Source organism: Sesamum indicum, linkage group LG6 (genome assembly GCF_026168435.1).
Source record: "Sesamum indicum cultivar Baizhima isolate 11 linkage group LG6, ASM2616843v1, whole genome shotgun sequence".
NCBI lineage: Eukaryota > Viridiplantae > Streptophyta > Magnoliopsida > Lamiales > Pedaliaceae > Sesamum > Sesamum indicum.
Window position 1 is genome coordinate 20,371,270 of NC_142662.1, and position 13,502 is coordinate 20,384,771.

A 13,502-nucleotide genomic window follows, 5' to 3' on the forward strand; every position below is an offset into this window, starting at 1 on the left:
CAGCTGACATAAATGATTTTGGATATATTTGAATTTCTCAACCCAGAAATTGCAAAACCTTGACAAAAGCCATGCTATATCCTAGGGCTAATTGCATTAATACAAATTAAACCTTCATAAATTAATAAATTCAAATAAGGGATGATTATACTTCCCTCTCATGAGGTTTGGTGTAATTACATGTAGGTTCCCTGTAGTTTAGAAAATTACATCTAGCACCCTTGAGGTTTGCTTCCGTCTAACAAATAAGTCTGTTTGTTAGTCAAAATTCGTCGAATTTGCTGATATTAACACTAAATTTGGGGAGAAAATCTATATTTACCCTCAATTGACTTATTATTGACTTATAGCAGGTCGAATAAATTTTTTATCACCAAATTACCCTCATACGCCTTCATGCGTTAATGCATGTGAGGAGGTCTATCTTCACCATTATAAGGATAGTTTAGTTCGAAAAAAATTATTTAACCTCCAATAAGTCAATTTCAAGTCAATCAATGGTAAATACCGATTTTCATCCAGTTTCTTTTGTTAATATCAGCAAATTCAATAAATTTCTTGACTAAAGCGGGACTTATTAGTTAGACAGAAGCAAACCTCAAGGATGCTAGATGTAATATCTCAAATTAAAGACTTCTACGAGTAATTAAACAAACCTCAGGAAAGGGGAATGCAACTATCCCTTAAAAAAATAAGGTAAATGTTGCTCGTTTTTCCACCAAGTAATAGCTACAATTTGTCACCTAAGATTCAAGTTTGTGTAACATGGTATATTCAGATTTAGTGTATAATCCAAGAATTGAAGGCAAATAGAGTGGGGAAAAACAGCATAACACAATAGGCATAATCAGTTGTCCCATGAAATGACAAAATCAGCCTCCATCTTTACGGAAAAAGGCAGCAGCATTTGAGCAAGTTGAAGGAGAAAGAACCCTTTTCTCCACTTTATTCCAATTTTCATATACTCCTTAACCACTTCCAACCACATAAATAGTACTAACATCTCTAACTTTCGGTTCTCCAATTGGTTTTATCTCTATTCTTAGATTATATTCTGATTCCTCTTTCTATATGAATCAAAATATGTGTTAGATTAGACCATGTTTATTTACTCTTAACTGTAATGTGCAACACTCATCTCTGGCTTGTGAGGTGGCGGATGCAACACTTCCCCTTGTGGAAGGAAATCTCTATTAGGTAAAAACATCTAAAATTTTTTGAACATGTAGAAAAGGGATAGTTGTACCGTCTTTTTCTCAGGTTTGATGTAATTACACGTAAAAGTTTGTGGTTTGAAAAATTACATTTGGTATTCATAATTTTTGTTTCCAATAAGTAGATCTATTCGTCAGTCTAATCTCGCGATATTTGTTGATATCAGCAAAAAAATTAAACAAAAATTCATATTTACCCTCGAGTAATTCATTATTGATTTATTTCAGTGTAAACGGAATTTTTTCCTAACCATATGATCCTTATACGTCTTCATAGGCAATGCATGTGACCAAGTACATATTCACCTTTATAAAAGTAGTTTGATTAGAAAAAAATTATTTAATTTACAATAAATTAAAAGTCAATCAATGAAATTCCATTCAATTTTCATGTTGAAGTCGGCAAATTTTGTAAATTTGTTCTAACATATAGATTTGTTTATTTGACAAAAATAAATGTCAATCGTGTTGGTATAATTTTTCAAATTATAAAAAACCTATATATAATTGCACCAAAATTTAGAAGAGTGCAGTATAATTATCTTTGTAAAAAGAGACAATCCGATTCCTTAACAGAGGATGTAATAAACTTTTCTTTTGAAGTTAGGGAGTCGTCTTGCATTATTGTCATCATTATTTTATTTAGAAGATATTTTTTTTTTAGGTGAGCCGATTCCTTGATATAAAAGGCAATAGAAAACTCTTCTAACATCTAAAAGGTCGCATTGCCTCTTTTTCCTATTCATAGATATTTTTTACCCATTAATATTTTTATAGGGAGTAGAATACAATAAACCAAGGTTCTGGGGGGGGCGGAGGGGGGGTGCTGCTTTTAAGCAAATTGTAAAAGTTCTTCCTAGGATAGGAAGCAGAAGATGCAATGATGCCTTCATATCATCTCATGGAAACAGTGAAAAGTGAGACTTAAATATGAAGGAATGCATTCAATATCACTTCACACAAGTTGCAGCACAGAATTTGCAATAATTTACTTTTACAATTAGGATAAATTGAATGAGATATGTTTTGTGCTGAGGACAAAAGGAGATGTAATAAACTGGGCAATGTGGAACTCTATTCAGACATATCTAGCATTCAGTTATGTCAGCTCATATGATTATCAAAAATAAATCGAGCTCAAGCACAGAATTAAGATCATTAATAATCTAAACTGAGGGTATTATTCAGCTCAACTTAACTCCATTCATATACCTTCTTACACCATTAGAAATTTAAGGGTCGAATGTGTAAGTGATGCGGCATTATGATGGCAATCACTTCAAACAGGTTGTAGCAAGACATCGCAACGGCTGAATGAATAATGCGGAAGTGGGCATTTCCTGCTTCATAAGGTGAAGAAACTTACAAGTTTTGAATGTGCTCAGGAGCCAGTCAGCCCTTGAGAATTTCGTTCTTGCTTGTTAAGCCAAAACCAATTGGAAATAGAGGATCATACGAGTTGTCTTCAGCATGCATTGGGAGTTGTTCAACATTCTTAAACCAGGTGACTGGAAGTCGTCCTTGGAAGTCATGATCGCCAAAGATAACATCCACGACTCCTCCCCCTTCACTGCCTGGCAGCCATGCAGCAACCAGACCTTCCATTTTATCCAAAAGCTGCTGCTCTAAAGCCAAAGGCCTCCCAGATATCAAGATTGCCAGTGTTGGGAATTTATCAGCAACCACATTTATTAGTTCAGCTCCATTGAAGTGAATCTTGAGCTCTGTGCTGTCACCTCCAAACTCCACATATGGACCTTCGCCCACAACAACGATGGCGAAAGAACAATCTTTTCCTGCCAAGGTGCTTGCAGATGGATTTTGTTCATATATCACTTCTGTTTTTCCATCAACCACTTCTCTAATGGCATCCAAAATGGTAGTCCCTGTCATAGTGATCATGAAGATGCTAAATCATGAGTTGAATTCCTCATTTACCGACTCGTGAGTATAGTTGTTCCACACACACGCGCACACAGACACCTAAAAAGAATTGGGATTCTTGAAATAACATTATGCTAAAGTTTTAAGCTCAGTTGATGAAGAGACTTCAAATAAATACTTTATCTACAAATATGGATGAGTGGAATACATAATTACTCATGTCGAAATGCCAAATGGCTTCTGGCATTAAAGATCTCTAAACTGCATTGATGAAGTATGGCATTTCTCATTATGAAGAAAACCAGAAAGAGAAACCTTGAGATCGAGATTGAGTAACATAAATTTGTGAAGGTTAACGTTTGGAAATATGGCAAGAATTCCACAAAATAATGGGTGAGGTAGATGAGATTTCACTTAGTTTCAGAACATAAAGAAGACTGTTAGTGTAGTTCATAAAATAACTTGGTCTGAGATATGGTGAAGTTTGCACTAATAGCTCTAAAATACACCAGCTCAGGGAGCACTTAAGTAACAATAATACTTCAAGCAGCTTTATTTTTATGTACTCTACAACTCTATTGTTCAGAAAATACACTTTAGCTGAACGAAAATTAATCATAGAGAAGATGTGATGGAAATGTCTGCAATAAGTTCAAATATCAAGCGAAAGATCAGAATTACTCCAACAGATGAAAACATGAAGGTAGAGTTTTAATGTAGAAGTAGAGATGCCAATGAATAAGAAATGTTAACATCCAATAGAAAAACTTAGAGATAGTAATTGAGAAATAATAATCACTATCACATTTCTCACCAGCCCCTTTTCCTCAAACCTTTTTAATAAACACTACTTTAGAAAACAGACATGGTTCCTAATCAAGCACACACACATGCACACATGTTTGAGGGTGGGGCCGGGGAGAACATTGTGGCAAATGGAAATTAATTACTGCTTTGCATTTGCCAAAGAAAATGCTCTAATATGAATCAACATAATGGCAAAAAGAAAAAAGCATGTGTTGGCATGACTAACATAATGACGGGAAATTCATGCAATAACTCAAAACAGATTAATCAAAGAAAACTATTGCTCTGAAAATGAACATGATACAAATGATAAATGTGAAGCCCAGGAACATGTTTCTGGCTGATCCTGTTTAGATCTTTACCATATGTGATATTGGTTCTTTAACACACATTACAAGTTAGCTAAGTTGCAAGAGGAAACTACCAGTGGTTATTCTGCCACCTTTCCCTTCCCAAGTCATTGTCCATCCACCACATTGATATCCGAGATCATCGGCATGCCTTCCAACCACAAGAATTCTTTTAGCACTCCGGTCCAGTGGAAGAAAAGGCCTCTTTGGGTCCTTCCCATTCTTCAACAGAACTAAGGACTTTCTAACTGCTTCACGTGCTAATTTCTTATGTAGCTGACACAAAAATTCAAACATTAGGAGTCATTGTCATGGGATAATTATTGCATTTCTTTTCTACTATGCTTCTTAATGGGTGTAACTGACTGTCAACAGTAGTTGGTCCATAGACCAATTAGAACTGATCTACAAAGACAATGAGTGGAAACATATAGGATACATCAAGATCAGTTTGATTGACACTCCAAATTCTGAAAGCACAAACTAATAAACCGCAATACAACAGACGGGCAAAAGGAGCAAGGTGACAGGGAGGAAGTGGGGCTCAGGGAGATACTTGAAGTGATTATTTTATCTTCATTTCACCTGAGTAAGTCCAATTAAATTTCTTGCAAGTTGTCCAGTTTTAATAGCTTTATTTAGCAATTCTTCTAACTCTGCCATCATAAGTTTCATGCTTGTTGTATGACTCAGCCAGAAAGTCACTAATGATTCACCTGAGTTAATCCTAGATAGAAATTTTCAATACAGCAAAAACAACATAATAAGAGGTTTAGTCAAAATACAGGTAGACTCCCTCTAGTTTCTGAAGTCACATCTACATCCCTAATGCTCTTTGTTCTGTTGATTACAACCCCAACTACCAGTGGTTGTAGAAAAACTCAATGTTCGCCAAAGTTCTACTGAAAACCCAACTTCACCATCAATATCATCTTTTTGTAACACTGACAAGTTTTAAGCCATTAGTTTTCATCCCACTTTTGAAGAACTCCCTAAGGATTGTCCAAATATACACCAATCACCTTGTTACTTATCTAATTTACAGTAGCTTCTTTGGACATTAACTAATGACAAAATTATGATATAATATGCTACAAAGCAAATAAGCATTCAGAGTTATTTTAATCAAAAAGTATTGGAATTTAGAGAAAAATAGTTAGAAACATTTCTTGTGTTCAATTTGCTAACAGCTAATTTTGTCTGTTTTTAAATTAGAGACCACTACAATACTGTTTTAGCCATCACATGGACAATCAGTTGACTCCCACGTCAAGAACTATATTTTTAAGGCTAACTTGAATTTTTAAGCCTGACAGCTAGCATGATCTTAGCAAGCGAGGAGTGGATAATAATCGTCCAAGCTTCGATGTAATCCAAGTATAGTGTCACCTACCTGAGTTTGACTTTGGACATTAAACATTGTATTTCATGATTTTTACTGGATAAACCACAGAAGAACTATTTGTAATATAAAAGTCTTTTGAAGAAGATAAATTATAATTGGACAAACCTTACAGAAGGTCCTTATATTGAAGAAGATAAATTATAATTTGATATTGCAGCAAAAGCATGCGTACTCACACCAAAAAAGGCTCACCTCACAATTAACCGTAGCCAACAATGATCCATCGCTCAGGGGATGTTCAAAGAGGCCAGATACAAACTTTACTCTCAGAATTCTTTCAACTGCATCATCAATTCTGGTCATTGGTACTTTTCCCGACTCTACTAAATGCATCAAATCTTTTAGAAATAATTCAAATCGGAAAGGTACCATCACCTGGTGCAACAGAAAAGAAAATAGCAATTACTTCTCATTATATGCAAGCTTGAAACTGAAAAAATAAGAAAAAGAGAAAAACCAGTGATACTTTACCATATCGATACCCGCACTGATAGCTGATAGAACACTCTGCTGGTAATTAGATCCATGAGGATTAGAAAGCCTGTCAAGGCCTTCCGAGTCAGAAATGATAATCCCCTGTAACAAAATATCATGATATTCAGCATCTGTCAGGGTTCAATCACTTTGATAGTGTCTATTTCAATTCTTAAACTGCATAAAGATGCACAATAACCATGGTATTCAAAATCACATGACTAAGGAATAAACTAGGAAGCTTTGTCTCATTACTGGTCATATAGGATTGGTCTGTTTTCGCGATTGCAAAAGTTAAAATCCCAGTTTTTTCCCTATCATTCCGCTCCTAAAATTATGTGAAAAGTTTTGAATTGTATAATAAATGATTCACTAATCATAGAGCTCTGAGGTTATATGGAGTGATGGACCGAGACAGTAATTTGAGCCCTTCAATCCGAATTAGGCCCCAACATGTAGGTTGTAATCCTCTCCATGAAGAACAACCTGGGAAGATCCATAACATGGCTTTAAAACGAGTAGGTGAAAAGGAATAATAGAAATTGGATGAAATCTACAGTTACTGCCAGTCATCAGGCTTATGTTTGGAGTCTTTGGAAAAGTGACCCGTCAGATTAGCATGGTTTATAATTTTTGATGCAGTTGTAGTTAAGTAAGGTTAATGAAAACATGGTTAACAATGGCAGAAGACTAGCACCTCCACAGGCCATGCAAACAACCCCTAGAACAGAAGCTTTTTCAATCCCAAGTTACTATCATTACTTGTTTCAATCACCAGTGACCATGTAGCCCCTGCCAACCATTTCTAATCCATCCATAATTCCCCTTCTGTTCTTACCTTTTTCTTTTTGTTCAACAAGGGATCTCACGCAAATAGGGCACAAACGCCAAGTGGCAGAGTTGATTGGGACAATCAGGGGTTAAATTAATTTGAATTCATGTCAACATTTTAATTGCTGTCCCAGTTGTTAAAATAGCTCAACTATGGCCTCGGCTTCTTAGCCATCCAAATATCAGAAAGGCACCTTGATCACACATTCACACTTACATCTCCTTGATGCACTTGATGGGGCCTAGGAATACCAAAGCAGAAACCAAACTTTTTTTGTTAAACCATCTGGCTTGAAGGAAAAATCTAAATGCACTTAAGTAACTACTTACCAAATCAATCAGTATAAGTCCACTTACAACCCACAAAATACATCTTATTCGCCAAAGTGAGCATTTTTCACATATGAAAAATCACATATTTGGGATGGACTAATGCATACACTCAAAAAGTGCATCATTGTGTGGATCCATGTGCCAGAGCTTCTGGGGTGCATGACTCTTTCTGAAAGATAGGGTTACTGTTATTGGTTTGGAAAAGAGTCTGCATACTAAGGTCCAACAGTATACTACTCTGAGGGTTCATTGCATCTCGGTATGAATTTCTCATGAATGTGTCTATTGCATATTTGCATGTCCACTGATGCGACTTAGACCACCTGGTGCTTTCATCAGCTGAATCCATTTTATGCAGGGTAAGTTTAACATAATATATTAAGAACATGGTAGCTAAAAATTTAGAAAGATCAAAGTAGTTGTCAAATTTTTCATATGCACCAGGTATTTCTCCATGCCCCAAGTTCCAGATTGTAACAGTATGATGAATGCCAATACCAGGAAAGAAAGAAGCAACTATTTTTGTGAATCAAAGAAATTACAGAGGATGGTATGTTCACTACAACCCACAGAGGTTCACCTTGAATCCAAGCTTATCTTTCAAGATCTCTGTAAGAAGAAAATGGCTATTGTGTAATTTGGTCCCGTTCCAGCTGGAGTAGGATGCCATGATGGTACATACTCCCTGAGAAATACAGTCAAGGTAAGGAGCCATGTGAATTTTCTCTAGTTCATCATATGATGATATTGTATCTCCCTCGTTTATACCATTCCTGGTGCCACCATCTCCTACAAAATGCTTTGCACATGCAACAACATGTTGTCTGAAGTTGAATATTCTCATCAGTCAAGCAACAAGATAAAGGCCGCATCCTAAATGCCAAAAAGAGTTTCAAGGATGACACACATCCAGGTAAAGGGAATTCAAGGAGTTATAAATCAAATTGAAAGAGGAGAATTTAAAAAGGACCAAACAATGTCCAGGTTTTATTTATACGCTCTCAGAAATGTATAAGCAAACTATGCACTCTTGATATAGTACTATGTCGAGACAGCAGAAGAAGAAAGACAATCTATGAAAATCCAACACCACAATTTAAGGAAATTTGTTTCTTTTCCTCGCTTACATTTTCTTATAAAACAATGAAGCTGCTGATGATACAACTGGACTAATTTCATAATTTGAAAAATGTAAAAAAAGTTTGAAATCATGAGATCTATTTACGACACCATGTTCTTTGAAGGTGCATCAACTAGTGCTTTCTACCTTGCAGCAAGAAATGGGTAACCGCTCGGGTGTCCTTGGGGTGGTTGTCCTTGCAACCCAGAGATCATTGAGGTCATCATCTTAACAATCTCAGGGTCTTCACCAAAACTCTCATAGGATCTTCCCCATCTGGGATCTCTACACACCTATTAGCGTCATCTTAATTAATAACCATGTCGAAGGATGATAAGACATAAAGATAAATGAGATAAAAGAAAACGCGGAAATGACAGGAACAATTACAATAAATAAGGCCATGGCACGGGTTCGTCATCTACACAGCAAACAAAATTTTCAGTATCCAAGATCATAAGTTCAAATTTTCCACTCACTAAAATTTTAGAATCTTATTGCAAGTCCCATATTTCCATTTCAATGGGGATACCAGATAGCCAGAAATGTAAACCAATTTTGAGTATTGCAGTGTGGATCTTGGATTTGACCAACTAAAAGTGTATCTTTCCTTTATAGCTTCAGAAATAAAAAATGAGAAAAGCTTGAATAGATTAATTACTCTTATGTTAGTGCTTATACTGTTACTCATATGTTTGTAGCTTCAGAAATAAAAAATGAGAAAAGCTTGAATAGATTAATTACTCATATGTTAGTGCTTATACTGTAAGAAACAAGTTTTTCACTGATTGTCTTTTCCTTTTTAGGCTTGTTCAGTTAAATTATCAATTAGATGGAGCATTGCTATTCAAATGTAGGAATATAAATCAGGCATCAATACTATTCAAGGTGGAAGCTATGAAGTATTTAAATTACATAATTTATTTTCCTTCTTGAAAATATATTGTTTAACATTACAAGTGGAAACTATGAAGCACTAAATTGACACCAATGTGTTTATTAACAAACTAGAAGTATTACAGAGAGCAGAAAAGTATAGGGCACAATAAAACTATGAAGCTAAAGAAACTTACAGCAACACACGGAGCAAAAGTATAATGAATCCCGCTTGCCCTAACTTCAAGAGCAGTGGCAGCACCAATCCTCCGAATCAAGTCAACATCTCTAAAAGAGTCAAATTCATTGCTTATACCAAGTAGCCAGCATTAAAAAATATATGGTACTTCAGGCATTTAATAACAATCAACCTGGTGGCTCCGAGGCCTATGTTGTGAGGAAAAATGGTAGCACCATACACATTGTTATTACCATGCACGGCATCAATACCATACAGCAACGGAATTCCGAGCCGAGACTCCAGTGCAGCCTTCTGGAAACTATCTACCATGGCTGCCCAATCCGAAGATTTTGCATTCTCAAATGGCCCACTTCCACCAACACTTAGTATACTGCCTGCACCCATCCAAAGAACAAAATGCATCAAAGTAAATAATGCATTACCAAAAAATTCAACCTTGAGATTTGGAAATGATGGAAAATAATTCGAATTTGTAGTAGCAGACTTGACTTGAATTCAACCTCATAGTTCCAAAACTTGAATTCCTTCACAGAAAATAGCAGCAGAAATAACGAATGAACGGGAAATTGGCATTTTTACATCCTAAAAGTACGCATGATTGAAACATCCTTAAATTCCAAGTAAAGCATATTGCACCATTGAAATCATTTGTCGTTGGCATACTCCGTCGTATAGTTTTTCTAGTGAATTTTCACTAACTTCTGACTTTCTGTGCTTCCATCCATTGCTGATCCACATACTCTTTTTCCACTTCTCTCTCCAACTAATTCATTGTCTTTGTCTCCTGAAAATCTTTTCATCTAGTCTTCAGAATCTCTTTCTTTATTTCATCAATTTTCCATCCCCAGGAACCTATTTCCTCATTCTTCTACACTAAAAAGAAGCATGCATCATTCATAGGATATATATCACAAAGCACATGTTCCCATCCCAAAACAAAAACACTAAGCATACTAGGAAGATAAAAACCCGAAAAAGGCCTCAGGCGGTTAATATTATGCTTTGCACACATCAATCTTAATAAGTTACTGGTAGTAATTGGACGTCAATCGAGGACTTGCAATACACGGTGGCAAAGCAGTCAAAACAATGTATGAATTTATGGAGGCTTAATCCTATTTCGGAAACATATTGGGAAACTATGAAGCATTTTGCATCAAAAGGACAAAATGGTCATTAATTTGGCTACAGGACCAAAAGTGTTGAAATAAGAAAGATTCATAACTAAATGTGTCACATGCAATGTTAGAGGACTGAATGTGTAAAACCTATAAACTCATAGGACTAAAAGTGCAACTTCACCGGAATAATATATATTATATAAAAGAAAAAGAAAGCCCTGGCTGGTGTTTACTCCTTGCACTCCTTAAAAAAAGTGCAGTTTTAGTTCATAAATCATGTTTTAGCTGTAAATCGAATACTATGATTAGATTTTGATAGGAAAAGTCATTCTACACGTGACTACTAACTCATACTTTTGGTTGCAAACTAATGTCACATGACATTTTACTTTCCAAATTTAGCAAAAGTTATAAGATGTGTCCTGACTAAAAGAACAATTAGAAATGCATTTTGGCGTAAGCAAACTCTGGTACTACCATAGGTTGTCAACAGACATCGATTATGTTCACTTTGTTTGATGTGATAAAGGTTCAACTAATTATTTGGAAGGATAATACAAAGTTTATTTGATTAGTTAGTCATTGCCTAATCATGTTCAGTAAAATGGCTTAAGATACATAAATCCACGGTAGGGTTATATTCATGATATGCTTGGAACTTGACTATATAAGATAATTATAAATATTTTCCCAAATTATCCTTGCTCGAAAATTCTTTAAAGAATTCATCAATCATAGTTTTATATCAAATTAGCGATTAAGTGAGAAGCCGGACCTTAAAACAAAATAAAATGTTAGCAAATCTGCCTTGATTATTATATCACTCTTAGGCTGAATTTTATATCCAACATTTTTGCTACTTCTTAGTAGGTCATCTCCAAATATGGGCCTTCATCAATGCAAAAAAAAAGTCATTTGGTTAACCAAAATATAAACATCCAAACATATCATTCAAATTGAACATGACCATTAAGGACAACAGTCCTCTTTTGGAAGCCAATTATTTCCAATAGAGTGCCCACATTCCAAAGCTCCTATAATTCTAACACATGATGAACTCAAAACATTTAATATGTTTTCAAGACTGACAATAGTAAATCAAAAGGATCCTTTTTCCCTTTCCTGTCTCCTTCAAGATTTGATAGGGAAGACGAGGGGATTTTAGACATCCAACTTACTGGATGAAGTGATGAAACTTTACAATTATCTAAACACATAGCATTCCAGATGTATCAAAACTTTGTGGCAGAAGTGATTTTTGTGGAAGAGACGTAATGATTGGGAAGGGAAAAAGGAAAGCTTAGACATGCAACTTTCATGGACAAAATAATGAAACTTCATCGATAATTCGCAGAGCATATGCATTTATGAAAATTTTTTATCAAAGAGAAGACGAGATATCTTTATAGAAGAGACATGATGATTGATTGTTCCATTACTTAGAGTAAAATATGTAATTACTTTTATAAGTGACTATTATGCAGTTTGTTTGAGAAATTCGGGAGTGTTCTCATAAACGGAAACAAAACATAAACAGACGAAAACAGACAATTTCAAAGTTTAAGGGCCTTCTGTTTAACAATTACAAAGTCAACCTAACTGTTCTTTTTGTCTTTTTTCTTTTTTCTTTCAGGAGTTGCAATGTAGGTATGTAAAAATCACACCAAAGCTAAGTTAACAGACACTTGAAGCACACAAGATCTTTCACATCCAAAACTAACTGTGGTACTGAACTTGCAACTAAAACTTGATTTTTGGAACTAAAATTGCATCTTTTAGAAGTATGGTAGCAAAAGTAAAACAGGCCGTGTATAATGGAACTAAGAATACAATTCTCCTCAATTTCCTCATCAGAACTCAAGAGTTGATAGCTAGGTGCTGGGACTAGATATGCAATTCTCCATATTTTTCTCATCAAAACTGAGGAGTTAACAATCAGGTTCACTTCACTTCCAACTCGTATTTAAAACTTGATCTATGAGAATAAAATTGTATTGTTCATAACTGTAGTACCAAAAAGTTGGGACACCCGCTATGTTGACAATTCTCCCCTAAAAGCAGCACTGATCACATACTCCCACAATTTGAGCAAGAAAATGAAAGCAAAAATAACAAGAATTCAAATCATAGTGCCAAGCAAAAGGGAAGCGACAAGCATCTTGTTAAAGTCCGTCACACAGAAAATAGCGATATTGTTATTTTCGACTGACCTACGCAGAGGTCTTTAATGGCGGAAGGGGTGGCGACGCTGCGCTCAATCTGGGTCATTTGTCCGATTTTCTCTTGAAGGGTCATCCGAGAGAGGAGGTCTTGAATTCTGGCCTCGATGGGCGCACTTGAGTCTTTGTAGATACAGTTCATGGCTTCAGATTCGCTCGTTTCCAACAGAGTTATTGTATGAGGTTTGAAATTCAACCAAAAAGGGGATTTAGCTAACAAAATCAGGAAACTGAAATGGAAGACGAGAATGATGATTCCTTGAAGAATTTAATTCATTTCCATATGTTGAGGGTTGATCAAGAGACGAGCTAATCTTAAATGGCAATGGATTTTGGGCAAAATGGGACGAGCATAAACCCTCTGGGCCATGATTGGGGAAAATGGTTGTGCATTCTCTAGGAGAAAGGGCTCCACATTGCTTCAACCTAATTGATTCAATTCGGCTTTATATAAATATAGGCAAAAAGAGAAAATATTTCACAAATTAATTTTATTTTAAGCAATTGTATTTCAATAAATAATTTAGTGATTTTTAAATCATTCACAAGCTACAATATAAAAATATAAATACTTTAAAAATAGATACTCTTTATAATCTTTTTTTATTTAATTATATATTATAATTCTTTCAACCAAACGCTGTATTATATTATCAAATGAGATAT

General features: G+C 35.2%; 1 protein-coding gene across 3 annotated transcripts; it reads right to left on the reverse strand.

The window, feature by feature from the left end:
* Nucleotides 1-2,258: 2,258 nt before the first annotated feature.
* On the reverse strand, nt 2,259-13,261 carry LOC105164008 (uncharacterized). 3 transcript variants are annotated; one of them, XM_011082549.3, is made up of 10 exons: nt 12,828-12,967; nt 10,133-10,364; nt 9,666-9,870; nt 9,492-9,582; nt 8,566-8,711; nt 7,879-8,122; nt 6,132-6,236; nt 5,853-6,035; nt 4,330-4,531; nt 2,259-3,100 (listed from the first exon to the last, which is right to left on the reverse strand). In XM_011082549.3, exons 2-10 carry the CDS (start codon nt 10,155-10,157, stop codon nt 2,607-2,609), a joined length of 1,695 nt encoding a protein of 564 aa, XP_011080851.1. In that variant the 5' UTR covers nt 10,158-10,364; nt 12,828-12,967; the 3' UTR covers nt 2,259-2,606. The 3 variants fall into 3 exon arrangements, with proteins under 3 accessions (XP_011080851.1, XP_011080850.1, XP_011080849.1); XM_011082548.3 differs by having other exon boundaries at nt 10,133-10,369; XM_011082547.3 differs by lacking the exon at nt 10,133-10,364 and having other exon boundaries at nt 12,828-13,261.
* Between the last annotated feature and the right edge of the window lie 241 nt (nt 13,262-13,502).